The following is a 13018-nucleotide window of genomic DNA, read 5'->3' on the forward strand; positions in this document are numbered from 1 at the left end:
GCTATTTTCAACAGCTATTTTTTTTTAAAGTTTTATTTGTTTAAAAGGAAGACAGTGATATTGCATTGGCAAATTCCCCATAGAAACAAAGAGTGGAAGAAAAGAATAATAAAGGCATCCAGATATCCTCCAATCACACAAGCTGAAAATTGTTCCACTTTACTGCAGTTCTGTAACCATATGGGAACCAATCCTGTCTGTGTTCTGTACATATCCAAAATTCCTGCTGAATGACCCGCCTTGGGAGTGAGTTACCAGTGACCCAGGGCTGGGACAGCAGGAGGGTGCAGGTTGCAGGGGAGAGCCCAGGGCTTGGGCGGCAGGGGAGTGTGGGTTGCATGGAGGGCACTGGTGGGAGGGAAAGGAGGGAGCCCAGCGCTGGGGCAGCAGGGGAGTGCGGGGGGGGGAGAGAGAGGGAGCCAAGGGCTGAAGTGGGGGGCAGGCAAATTTTTTTTTGCTTGGGGCTGCAAAAAACCTAGAGCCGGCCCTGTGTATACCATACAGTGTATCATTTATGTACGTCTGTCTCTATCTGAGACGCTATTCACAAATCTCTATAACTGCTATAGAGGAGTTAATAAAAGCAGCTACAGAAGATAGAAAAGGCAGCAACTGAAAGACATGAGGGAAAAATAAAACAGCTAAATGCTGCTTTGGTAAGATATTATTTATTGATTTTAGCTGAAAGAGAGTATTTTCAACCCAAATCAATAAATTATAACAAAACACACCAATGAAGCATGGAAGGATTTTTCCTGCACTGCATTGGAAAGCGTGTACTTTCTGAATAAAACCGTGCAGCTCTGTCTATCACTAAAATGTGTGTCCCTATGAGGATCCAGAACAGGTGATCAGACTTTGCATCATTGCCAGTGAAATGGCCCAGAGCTGCAGCTCATTCTTTTGCATTAAATTCTGGAGGGAAAACACACACCTACCAGCTTTACTAATTTATTGTGGCATTCACTCAGAGTCTGGTTTTTTTTACTCAAAGGTTTGCAAACACTTAAGAAATTAAATGTTTCTTAAATTAAAAATCAATACACGAAGCTCTGGTGAACATGGCAAATCATAGCTGAATGTGCAGAATATAGTGCCGAGGAAGTGGCTAAGTGGTGCCACCTTCATTAGACTGTATTTATTTTTATAATATTCTGCAAATGTTTTGTCAATCTGAATTCCTTTGGTCCTCCCTGGAATAGTGCTGACCTTCTGCTGGAGAAAAAGAGGTGTCGTGCATGTGTCATGTTGTGTTCTATATGTGCTCCACTTAATGCAGCATCGGTTGCCTGTTCATATTAAAGTGGTGTTTTCCCCCTCTTGTAACACATTTTGATAGCAGCTAGAGCAAGGCATGGCAGCAGATTCGACTAAAAACTGCAAGAAAATGGAGACTGACTCGGATAAAGTACCATCAAGGGGCTGATTTTGGGGTGGGCTTTGTTGTTTTTAATATTAATTTTTAAGTTTCAGAAAGTGGACCACTAATTGCAATTGCTGGAATTAGACAAGACATGTACTGTCTACTGGCTGGTCAGCAAATGGAATTTTCATCCCTCAGAAAATTAGTTTCTACTTCAGAACAAAAAACTGAAATATTGTAAAATTTAGCAGAAAGATATATTCTGAAAAGTTTCAAACCATCAATGTTAAAATGAAAACTTTAATTTTTTTCCAAGAAATGAAATAATCTGAGATGTTGTTTCAAACTGACATTTCAAATTGAAAAAATGTTCCATTTCTAAATGTCAACTAGAAACAATATTTTGTTTCAATTCTCCCTGTGAGAAAATTAAAAAAAAAAAAAAAAAGGATTGAAATTGACATTTTCCACAGGAAAACGTTAGTGTTGAGGAAATTACACTTGCAAATGAGACTTTTTTTACGCTGAACATTTTGACTAGCTCTTGTACTATGTCAATATCCAGTACACAGTTCTCCTAATTTTTATAGGTTGTTATAAATCACAACAAATAAACCATGCCCCACAGTCGTGAGTGGAAGTAACCTCTGCTCCTCCAAACCTCAGCTTCTCATGCAGCTCTGCCTATGCACCTCAGTTCCTGGCATAGATAAACAGTGGATGCTTGTACAACACCTGCTTGTATTCTTCTTCATTCAAGAGTGCAAGTCCCCTATTTTCACAATTAAAATGTGGTATTTCTCTCTCTCATGCATGGCACTGCTGAAATTCTGGGAAGCTTCTTGGAGTTTGTAGAAGATATTCACTGTTTCTGATTTCCTTATAGAATAGAAGAGCTTTCCCTACCTGTCCATTGAGAGCTGAGCCACCAGAGTTACATCAGTGCTGTCTGAGGCAGGCTCGTACTCATAATGTAGAAAGTACAAATGAGTGCGATGGACAGTGAAGCGCTCCCGACGAAATTCGTAGCACAGGTCATCCTCATCCAGCTCGGACAGCTGCTTCTGAAGCTGTAAACAAACATCAGGCATAAAGGTGCTGTACTCCATATTTCTTATTGCAAAGCAGGAGAATAATGAGTTCTGGGAGCCCGGTCTTGGCACAACTGAACCACAGATTGAATGGAGGGGGGAAAAAAGGAGTGGTATTCTCCCAAGCCACACCTATTTGAGTCATAGAACAAGGTGCCAAAAAAGCCACTTACAATAGATTGGGCAGAACTTTACAGTATGATTGTCCCCTGCCTTTTTGGATTCTTTGACCAGCAGTGAAACAGCCAACACTGGCATTTAAATTATCATTAGGTTTCAGAGATCACTCTGATCAGACGAATAAGGTAGTTCACATCTCTCTCAGAGCTAACGTTTCAGACTATCTGTAGACTCAGGCAGACATCACTGCACTGAACTACATTAGGTTCACACTGAGAAGATTTTCTTTGCAAATACAATGGTTAAAGATGTAGGCCTACATTTTGAAATGGGACTAGTGATATGGGGTGCCCAATCTGAAATACCTTAAAGAAGCCTGATTTTCAGAAGTTGGATGCTCAGCACTTTATAAAATTAAGGCCCTTTCAAGGTCTAAATGGGGACCCAAAAACAAAAACACCCCAAATCAATAGTCACTTTTGAAAATGGAGTCTTTAAATAAAATTTTTTAAAAAAAATAGAGAGAAGCTTAGATTCTGGAACAGAAAAGTATGCCAAGCCGCCATGATCCATCCCAATTCCACTCCTCTATCAAATTCTTTAAAAAAACAAACAACTGGACTGAATATTTAAATAGCATTCATTTAAAAAGACAAATCCAAGCAGTTAGCCTTTCTGGAAGAGTCCTATGAGATTTAATAAGGATGAAACCTTTAGGGTCTCATAGAAATTAAATAGGGTTCTATGGGAATTACTCTTAAGAACTCTAGAACTTAATAAAGAACAATTGTCTTTTTATACCTTTTACAAACTGCCCTATAAAAGTGATATAATTCTCTAATAAATTACATAGAATGATCTAAAACACCTAAGCAAGGTTATCATTCTTTATTACATTTTATAGGATTTTTCTATACAAATTAGCCCAAAGTGCAAGTCACCTTAAAATTGATATCCTCTAGTGATGAATGGTTTACAAGCATTTATTTAAAAAAAGAAAATTGTTTTTTTGGCCAGTTAAGAATATTTTAAAAAGCTTCATTATTTTCACAAAGCAGATTTTTAAATGTGAGAGGTCATCTGTGCTGACTCTGTGGCAGCAGCAAATATGCTGTTTTCTGAGACGTAAATATAATTGTTGACATCAATGATGAATCACCGAGCTACGTTTCCCTCTTGCTGCCTGATGGAATAATTAGTGGTACCTTTTCATATATCACTCTTCAGTCTTCTCCTGAATAAACTGCCTTTGCAGTCTGATCGAAGGCCCACCGAAGTCAGTGAAAAGATTCCCTGTGATTCCACTGGGCTTTGGATCAGGGCCCAAGTCCTTCACTGAGCTCTGAAAATAGCTGTCAAATGAGAATACTTTTGGAAAGACTATAGTCCAAATTGTGCAGTCTTTACTCAGGCAAAATTGCCTTGGAAGTCTAGGTCACTTCTGCCTCAAAATAAATGAGAAATTCCTTAATGTTTTGTTTGCGTTTTATCCATTCTGCTTTACAAAACACTGTGCAGTATGGGCTCTCCCCTAAAATACAAAATTGGCAGAGTGGCTAGATGGAATATCTTCATTTGTTTTTCTTTTCCTCTCTCGTAAAAAGACGTTAATATTCCCTTATTAGAGCTGCCTGAAGTTGAAATGGTTAAAAGAAACAGTTACAGAGCAGTTCCTGCAGATACCTTAGGATCTTGCTTTATTTTACAAATGACGAGGCTATACGTTTGTAATTGCACAGCTGCTATTAACTAGGCAGTCATCAGATTTCTTCAGGGTTCCAAACCAAAAGGACATAAAGACTTAATTATGAGTTACAGAATAACATTTTGAGCTAAATTTCTGCTAGGGGCTCTGTTGAGCACTGGGGGAGAGACAGCAGCTTATGTATCCCAGTGCTATGATTGTGAAAGTCATAAAACCACCAAGGCTGCTGGTGGGGAGTGCAGTGAGTAGCAGAACCTGCTACACCGATAGGCAAGGTGTAGCTTGTTCTTCCTCCTGCACTTCCCAGAGCACAGGATGCAGACATGTCCTTGTTTCCGCTCTGCCCAGATATGGTTCCTCTGATCTAGTTAGTAATGCCGACAGTCCCAGAGACTCTCCTTTGTACTCCCCAATGCCAGTAGCCAAAATTGGCTGCCTCCAGCTTTGGTACCCTTGTCATAACATTTCTTCCTAGATCTGGACCTTAGCGTCCAAAATATGGGTGTTAGCATGAAAACCTCCAAGCTTAGGTACCAGCTTGGACCTGATAACGCTGCCACCAGCCAGGGATTTATACAGTGCCTAGCTCACTGTGGTCTCCCCAAAACCTTCCCTGGGGGACCCCAAGACTCAGATTCCTTGAGTCTCACAACAAAGGGGAATAAACCATTTCCCTTCCCTCCTCCGGGTGTTCCCTCCCTGGGTTCCTGGAGAGATATACAGAAGCAGGCAAGTAGGTGTATGTGTAACGACGACAGACCCCAGTCATTGGCGGGCGGGATCAAACTGGGGACCTCTGGTGCTTAGTGCATGAGTCTCTACTGCATGAGCTAAAAGCCAACTGTCCGTTAGCTAAGGCTCTAGAGCAGACTCATTTTCTCTCTCTCTCTAAGTGGTCTGAGGGCCACTAGATGGGACAGAACACCACAGCCAGGAGGTGTGTGGGTTACATATGCATGGAATGGAGAGAGAGGCTGGAAGAAGGGTGGGACCAAAGAAGTTTTTCTCTCTCTATCGAAGGTACTTATATGGGCCCCCATTACTGTAGTATCTGAGCACCTCACAAACTTGGTAGGATTGTCTTAAGCCTACACAAAAGACATTTATAAAACCCAGTAGAGGAGTAGAAAAAAGTCCTAACTTTTTTTTTTTTAAGATGCAAACGAAATGCAGGTTGTGATACTTAATGGACACCCAGTCAGTCAATTTAAAACAAATTCAAATGTAGAGCACCCTTTGAAGAGACAAGCCTAAACTCTTAGAAGCCATAGGAATCCCAAAGAAGGCAGGCAGCGTCTGCTGGGTTGAATATAGCCATTTATGAATGTCTTGTGGTGAAGATGCTGGACTAGGACTCAGGAGATCTGGGTTAAAATTCTCAACTCTGCCACAGACTGTGTGTGTGACCTTGAACAAGTCACTGCATCTCTTTGTGCTTCAATTCCCCACATACAAATTGAAGATATTAGCAATTTCTTTTTCCAGATGAGCCTTTACATGCTACTTTGTTACAATGACAATGGTTGATTGGCTGATGTTTAAGGATATTATCTCTCTGTGTGTTCTTTTGTTACACACACACGCACACACGTATACACACACATCCCATTAAAATGAAGTACATTAAGAGAATATTCAGGATGCACAATTAAGCACTCAAAAGCCAGGAAATTGTCTAAGGTGAGGTTCCATGTACAACCTTAAATTTTGCCCCATTGGTAGTTGCCTTAAATTATTTGTCGTCATGCTATTTCTCAAATGACTCAATCTTATTCATATCTACATGGTGTATAGTTAGTATTTACAGGCTGAGAATGTATAGCCTGGTTGAAAGTTTGCAGACATGTTATACATCAGGGGTCGGCAATCTTTCAGAAGTGGTGTGCCTGGTCTTCATTTATTCACTCTAATTTAAGGTTGCGCGTGCCAGTAATACATTTTAACTTTTTTAGGTCTCTTTCTATAAGTCTATAATATATAACTAAACTATGGTTGTACGTAAAATAAATAAGGTTTTTAAAATGTTTAAGAAGCTTCATTTAAAATGAAATTAAAATGCAGAGCCCCCTCCGGACTGGTGGACAGGACCCGGGCAGTGTGAGTGCCACTGAAAATCTGCTCTTATACATCCGTGAAAAGCACGGATTATAATGGGAATACTGACAGATCTATGCAAACAGCCCCTTATTTGAACATATGCATCACCAAAATGAAGATCTTAATACCTGCTACTGTTGAAGATAGCTGGCATCTCCATTATACATATAACAATAAGCTTATTATAGCACAGCTTCCTTCCCGAAAAATGACAGCATGTATTTCCCAGTTGAGAATACCTGATTAATATAATATTCTCCCTTCCCACAAAATCTTTTTCTCTAAGGCTGCTGGCCACTGACCATGTAGGGAATACTACCTCTAGAGAAGAATCCTACAGCTTAAAAGCCATGTTCTTTTCACCCTGTGTATAGCAGCTATTCTCTGGAGAGAATCCATGGTTGGAGGCAGCAAGTGCTTTCATTAGCATCTGCATGTTACATGTCTCAGAAATGAAAATGGCAGCGAGCGGAGAGCGTGTGAGATGCAAGACCCAAAACAAAGAGACAGACAGATCCAAAAATAAAATGCATTTGCTAAATTACTTCTCTGGGTAGCCAGCTGTGGCATGTGAGCTGACTTCAGCTCGGGGAAAGTGGCCTTTGAGGCAGGGCTGGACTGACAGGCACAAGCAGCCCAGGCAGTATCTTTTAAGCAGTTCACTGAATTCTACCATAAATCCCCATAATTTAGCAGAACCAGTTGTCTATATATTTATACTACATGGGTGTTGCTTACTATCTGCATGATAAAGGGTGGAATTGGGATAAACTGCACATACCATGGACCTCTGACTGCCAAACCCATGCTCTGTCCACTAATTCATCTTCCTAGGATTGTTTCAAATCTCTGAGTAGCTGCAAAGAGATGTTTTTCTTAAACTGACATGCCATAGAAATATTTACTTCCTTCAAAAATATGTGGGGGTTTTCCCCCAAAATGCTATCGGTCCAACATCTAGAACTGCCCACATTCCATCTGGGATTAGTGACATTTTAAACTCCAATATTTCATTACCATTCCAGCTAGAAACATTTGCTGTATCACAGTGGAGAGGAGGAAAACCATGTTTCCTAATGGTATATAACCTGGCTCACAAGCTTTAAAATAACAGTTACGTAACAAAATTTTAAATCATTTTTAGAAATGTATGAATAATGCATTTTCTCTCCCTCTGTTTTCTGTACTTACATGACCTCCCCCTTACCAGAGTATCTGAGAACCTCACAATCTTTAGTGCATTCATCTTTACAACACACCTGTATAGTAGGGCAGTGCAATTATCCTCATTTTACAGATGGGGAACTGAGACAGAGAGAGACTAAGGGACTTGCCTAAAGTCACATAGAGAGTTTGTGGCAGAGAAGGGAACAGGTCTTGGATGTAGACCCCTAACTGCATATTCACTCCAAAGCATGTACACTTAAGATTCATAGTGCAAGGACTTTGCAGTTGGCGAGATAGGATAAATAATATCAGCACGGGGGCAAACTGTCTGCCAGCCATAAGTGGTGCAGTTTCATTAATTTCAATGCAGCTGCACCAATTTACACCCATAGACAACTTGACCCCTGGTGTTTAGCACTTAAAAAATGTCTACATTAACTGCTCTCTGTAATGCAGCATAAACAAAATAGAAGATAGCGTGGGATGGCGAAAGCATTTACTTGCCCTTGTTTGTGATGATCTACATAACGCACTTCGGGCTTCTCCACTAATTAGTGATAGAGCCAGTCTAATCCCACATCAATTAAATCTTTACTCCTCCCACACCATCACAGATTTTGTATCTACACAATGGGCCAAATTATGCCTTCAATGAAACTGAGCTGTGATAAGGACAAGGAGGAGGGTCCACTGTCTGAGCAGCAATGTCAGGAGTCATTATACTGTATTAGAAGTAGCCAGTGTTCCCACAGTGCAGTCATTCTGGCATGCAGGAGGAGATGACGTCATAGACTCACTCACACTCAACCCAGAACCATCTTCTCTGCAGCCATGATGTGGCCCTGCATTCTTACCAGAAATGCCCCTTTTCTGCAGCTGGGTAGCGATGGTGGGAGCACTAGTGTAGATAGGGCACCACCATTTTTACCACCATACAGTGCTTTTATTAGCGTTACCCCACTTACAACAGAACTAAGATTCTGTCATCATCTCTCTCCCTGTGGAGAGATGAACAGGATGGCTGGGAGTAACAAGTAAAGATTAGTGATAGATAGTGAGCTGTGACTGCAGCTTATCATGCTGATCATAATTGTCTTATTGCTACCATGTGCTCTCCTTCTTCTGTTTCTTGTAGGGACCTGTAGTTGTCCTTCATGTGGACCAGCACTAGAGGAGGGAAGAAACAGATACTTTGCCAGAGGGTTTCACAGATATTTGCTGACAGCAGGGGAATGATGAGACTCATGATTCTTGGGTTCCATTCCAGACTCTGGAGAGGTGTGTGCTCCAGGGAATACAGAATCTTCTGCCCATTCCACACAAGCTTGACTGCTCTGCTACTTCCCTCCAAACTTTTTCTGCCTCAGTCCTGTTTCTTTCTCATCTCTGGCTTCTTTTCCCAGTCCCATTATTATTATCTACCCAATCCCAGTCTCCATTCCTCAGGCTTCTCATATCAGTCCCAATCTCCTTGCCTAGCCATTCCTACTCTCCCTCTCTGGGCTTGCTGGCCGAGTTCTAATCTACCACCTCTCTCCTGGTCCCAGTATTCTTGCCCAGCCAGTCCCAGTCCCCACTCTCCTGCTCCAATTTGTCCCTAGTTTCCTTGGCCAGCAAGTCCCAAGTCTCATCTCTTGGCTCTTCTTTCAGTTTGTCTCCCCTGTCCTTCACACACACTGGCTGCCAGTGCTAATCTCCCTCCCCGGCTTCTCATCCAGTCTGATTTGTTTCCCCACTCACTTCACTTTCCCCTTGTCTCAGTCTCTTTGCTCAAACAGTCCCAATTGTCCCCCCACATCCCAGACCCTCTATCAGATGTGTCTTCTCTCCCCAACCCTATTTCCCCTCACTGGTCCCTAGTCCGAGTCACCTTGCCCAACCAGCTCCAGACTCCCCTGCTCGCTTCTCTGATTTCCTTCCCCCCAGCACCCAGTCCCTGTCTCCCTCTGACCTCCAGGCTCCCTGCTGTCATTTCCCAGTGCCCAGCCCCACTCCAGTCTGGAGTAGCTAGGAGCAGCAATTACAATTGTGACTGTAGCCCTGGACTGGAGCATGCTCAGTTGCTCTGTGGGGATGGCATATGCACAGTTTGGTCAGGGCTAGGAGCCCTGAGATGCTCCAGGACACTGAGGAGAATCTTCAGGGATTTTACTTGGGAAACTCTGGCAAGTCTCTACTAAATGTGTGCAAACTGCGATTTTTCAAAGGCTTGTTACTTGGCGAAATTTGTACTGATTTTCATGGAGATGGCAAAAGGCACATCCCTGAGGCAAAGTCTATACCTCGGCCAAATTTCAAGTCCTTGCTCCCATGCAGGGTGCCTCAAAGAAAAAGTCACCAGACTCTTTACTATGGATAAAACAACATATTTTTCCATAGCCTATTCTCAAAAATGGCTGAATTGTGTTGGTTGAAATTTTCCAAAAATATCAGTCTGAGGCAAACAACTGGAATGGAAAATTTCAGCCTAAACAGTTAAAGTTTGGCAAAGTTATAAGCAAGTGAAAACAGGGTTTTACAAAGGGAAATGTCAGGCAACCTTAATCAGAGATGGTAGTACCAATCCCATGTATAACAACAACAACTGTGGCCAATGAGCAGACAAGGATTCAGCTGAGGAAGACCAAAGTTTCTTATCTCAAATAAAGTATGGTTTATAGGGAAAAAAACGCCATCATGACAAATCTTACACCCCAATCTTTCCATTAGTGCAGACACTTGTTCCCATGCTGGAGTGCTGCACAGGCACAGGGTTTTTTTTCTGCATCGATCTGATTATAAGATTGGGGCCCTTTTTCTGGCTTGAAAGCTGTCTTGTCTGTTTATTTTTAGACATGTTTGGCTTGCAACAGTCACCAGTTCCTCTGGTGGAAATTATAACAACGCATGCAGAGGTCATCGCTACTAGTTAAAATTTTTACATCTCCAACTTGGTAAAAACAGTCCCTTCTCAGCGAGGGCTAGTTAGAGTGGTTTATATCCGGTGTGTTGCTGGTATGGAACGAGGGCCAAAAAGAAAATAGTTTGAAAAAGTGCTGCTGTGTTTTTCTTTTACTTTTCGGGAAATTCTTTTAGAAGGGTCTTATCCAAAGCCAACTGAAATCAATGGGAGTCTTCCCGTGAATATCAATAGGCTTTGGATCAGGCCCCGAGTCTCATAAATATGGGTTGTCCCATTGCATCTCAAGTTTAAGAAGAAAAAAAAATCCCCCTTTGGCAGGGAATCCTCATGAGAAATTGTCTGCAGAAAGGAGCTTTTATGGAACAGTATAAAGGTTGAGTCTTTGTGTCCGTGTGCCAAAATCAGGCTCAAAGTGGATATTATAGCCTTAGCTATGGAGTCACATTAGGACACTAAACATACTGCTCAAGCATTTGAGGCTTTACAAGTAGTCTCTTCAGTATGGAATGCTGGACATAAATATTATAAGCAAGAGAAAACTCATAACTAAGAGATTATTGTGAGCTTTACCTTTATGGGTTTCCCTGAAAACTTGCTTCTTGCATTAAAAGACAAGAGGATGGGGGGTAGGCAGATGTGGAAAAGAGCATGAAACAAGTGGGACAGAGTGACTAAGAGCCTGATCCAAAGCCCAGTGAAGTCAATGGAAGCCTTTCCAGTATGCTTAGGCTCAGATCTTAACTTCCCATCCACATGTTGCCTGAAGGGAAGGGTAGTGATATGTCACAAATCAGCACAGGAGAACATTTTCACTCTGATTTTCCTTTTAGTGCCCATGAAAACAAAAGGGACTGAAGGCACTGGGTCTACTGCAAGCATAGTATGGTCAGCTCCTTCCAACGACCTCCAGCTGTTCCTCTATAGACCTGGCAAGGAGCTCTGATAATTTGCCTCATTTCTGACCAGCAGACATCCCTTCTATTCCAGCATTGTGCCCCCTTCATCCCCACTGTGGGAACTGAGCCAGACCCTCAAACGTCATTTGTTGTGCTGTCAGTTGTATTAAGGGAAATGGAAGATCCTTTGATTCAAGCAACTCTCTTCATTTCTGTATGTGGAAAGAATAAGAGGAAGAACTGTGGAGCAAGGCAATGACTGAATATTCTAATTCAAGCATTTTCGTCCAGGAACTTGTAATCATGGCAATGGAGCAGCAGCAGCCACCAATGAACATTTCCACCACCTCAGTTCCAAAGTCCAACAAGCTAGCTTTTTCCTTTTCTCTCTTTAAAAATCACCACCATCTGTGCACTTGTCACAGCTAAAACAGCCTCTTCCTGCTAGCTGGGAGGATCCAACTTTAACTTAATTCAAAAATGTTAAACCTTTCTCTCTTGTTGCGTACCAAGATGACAACTGACATTTGCCAATGAACCAGGTGATGGTAACTTCACAGGGTTTCCTTTGCTACGGTTGCCATGTTAGGCAGACTGGTTTTAGAGATGGAAGACAATAACCAACACACAGGATTTTCTTCCGACTTTAGAATGTGGGCTCATCTGTACATGATGCCCAAAAGCTATAAGCACTATAGACACACTCTGTGCTGCAGTGAGAAGAAGTTAAAGCTGTCACAGCATGTGTTGTGTGATTCCAATAAAAAAATGTCTCAGCTCTGTTTGCAGCTGGCAGCAGATTGACAGCACAGCAGCTATAAATGGAAAGAAGGCTCATACATAGTAGAATGCACAGAGGCCCATCATTTTTTCTCAGTGCAATACACTGATCACTATGGCCTATGCCAGTAGTTCCCAGCCTCTGGTATCCTTACCAGTAGTTATACTTCTGGCTTTGAGGCCTGATATTCTAGGTTCCTGCTCCCAGCTATAATGACGAACCTGCACAGTATGTCCCATTGCCCATCTCCCCTTCATGTTCACAGTTTCTAACCCACAGTGGAGCTTGTACTGCTTGAAACTCCAGATTCATAACATCCCTGTTGTTTGGTGCAGCTGAAATGCCATTATTGATTAGAAAAGAGTACTAAATACAGGGTCCCTGGGGCACATCACTTCCGTGTGTGCCCCCCAGGGTCTTTTAATAAACACTTTAAAAAAGAGGAAAAAATATGAGTTAATTTACCTGCACATCGATAGAGATATAGGAGCAGATTATCATTTAAACTAAGGCAGTGTAAAGGGGCCTTACAGTGGGAATAAATGTAATTACATCCTTTTAAAGGCCATCTTTATAATCATCTTTACACTGCCAGAGGGCTGTAAATGGGCCTTAGTGTAACTGGGAATAGTGTATAAACTATTGAACTTAATTATATGTTTTACAGATATTTACATTCCAAACAAGACACTAAATACATCACCATTACAAGTATTAAATTACAGTACTGTAATAATCAGCATATTGGATTGAGGACTTAAGGGTGGCATCTGATAAAGCCAGATTGTGAGTGACAGACACAACAAGCCACGGCTCTTGTAAACGATCACAGGTCGGGCTCAGGGGATTAGTGATCATCTAGCTCTCTCTAGTTTTAAAACAGTTTAGTGTCATGG

At 41.7% G+C, this 13018-nt stretch overlaps 1 protein-coding gene across 1 annotated transcript in view; it reads right to left on the bottom strand.

Moving 5' to 3' along the window:
* Positions 1-13018, bottom strand: part of LARGE1 (LARGE xylosyl- and glucuronyltransferase 1) — a 394379-nt gene that overhangs the window by 25026 nt on the left and 356335 nt on the right. The window contains exon 11 of the mRNA XM_030545186.1: positions 2270-2433. Within this exon, the coding sequence (XP_030401046.1) occupies positions 2270-2433 (164 nt within the window). The remainder of the gene's footprint in view (positions 1-2269; positions 2434-13018) is intronic.

The sequence above is a fragment of the Gopherus evgoodei genome, chromosome 1 (assembly GCF_007399415.2).
Source record: "Gopherus evgoodei ecotype Sinaloan lineage chromosome 1, rGopEvg1_v1.p, whole genome shotgun sequence".
Classification (NCBI taxonomy): domain Eukaryota; kingdom Metazoa; phylum Chordata; order Testudines; family Testudinidae; genus Gopherus; species Gopherus evgoodei.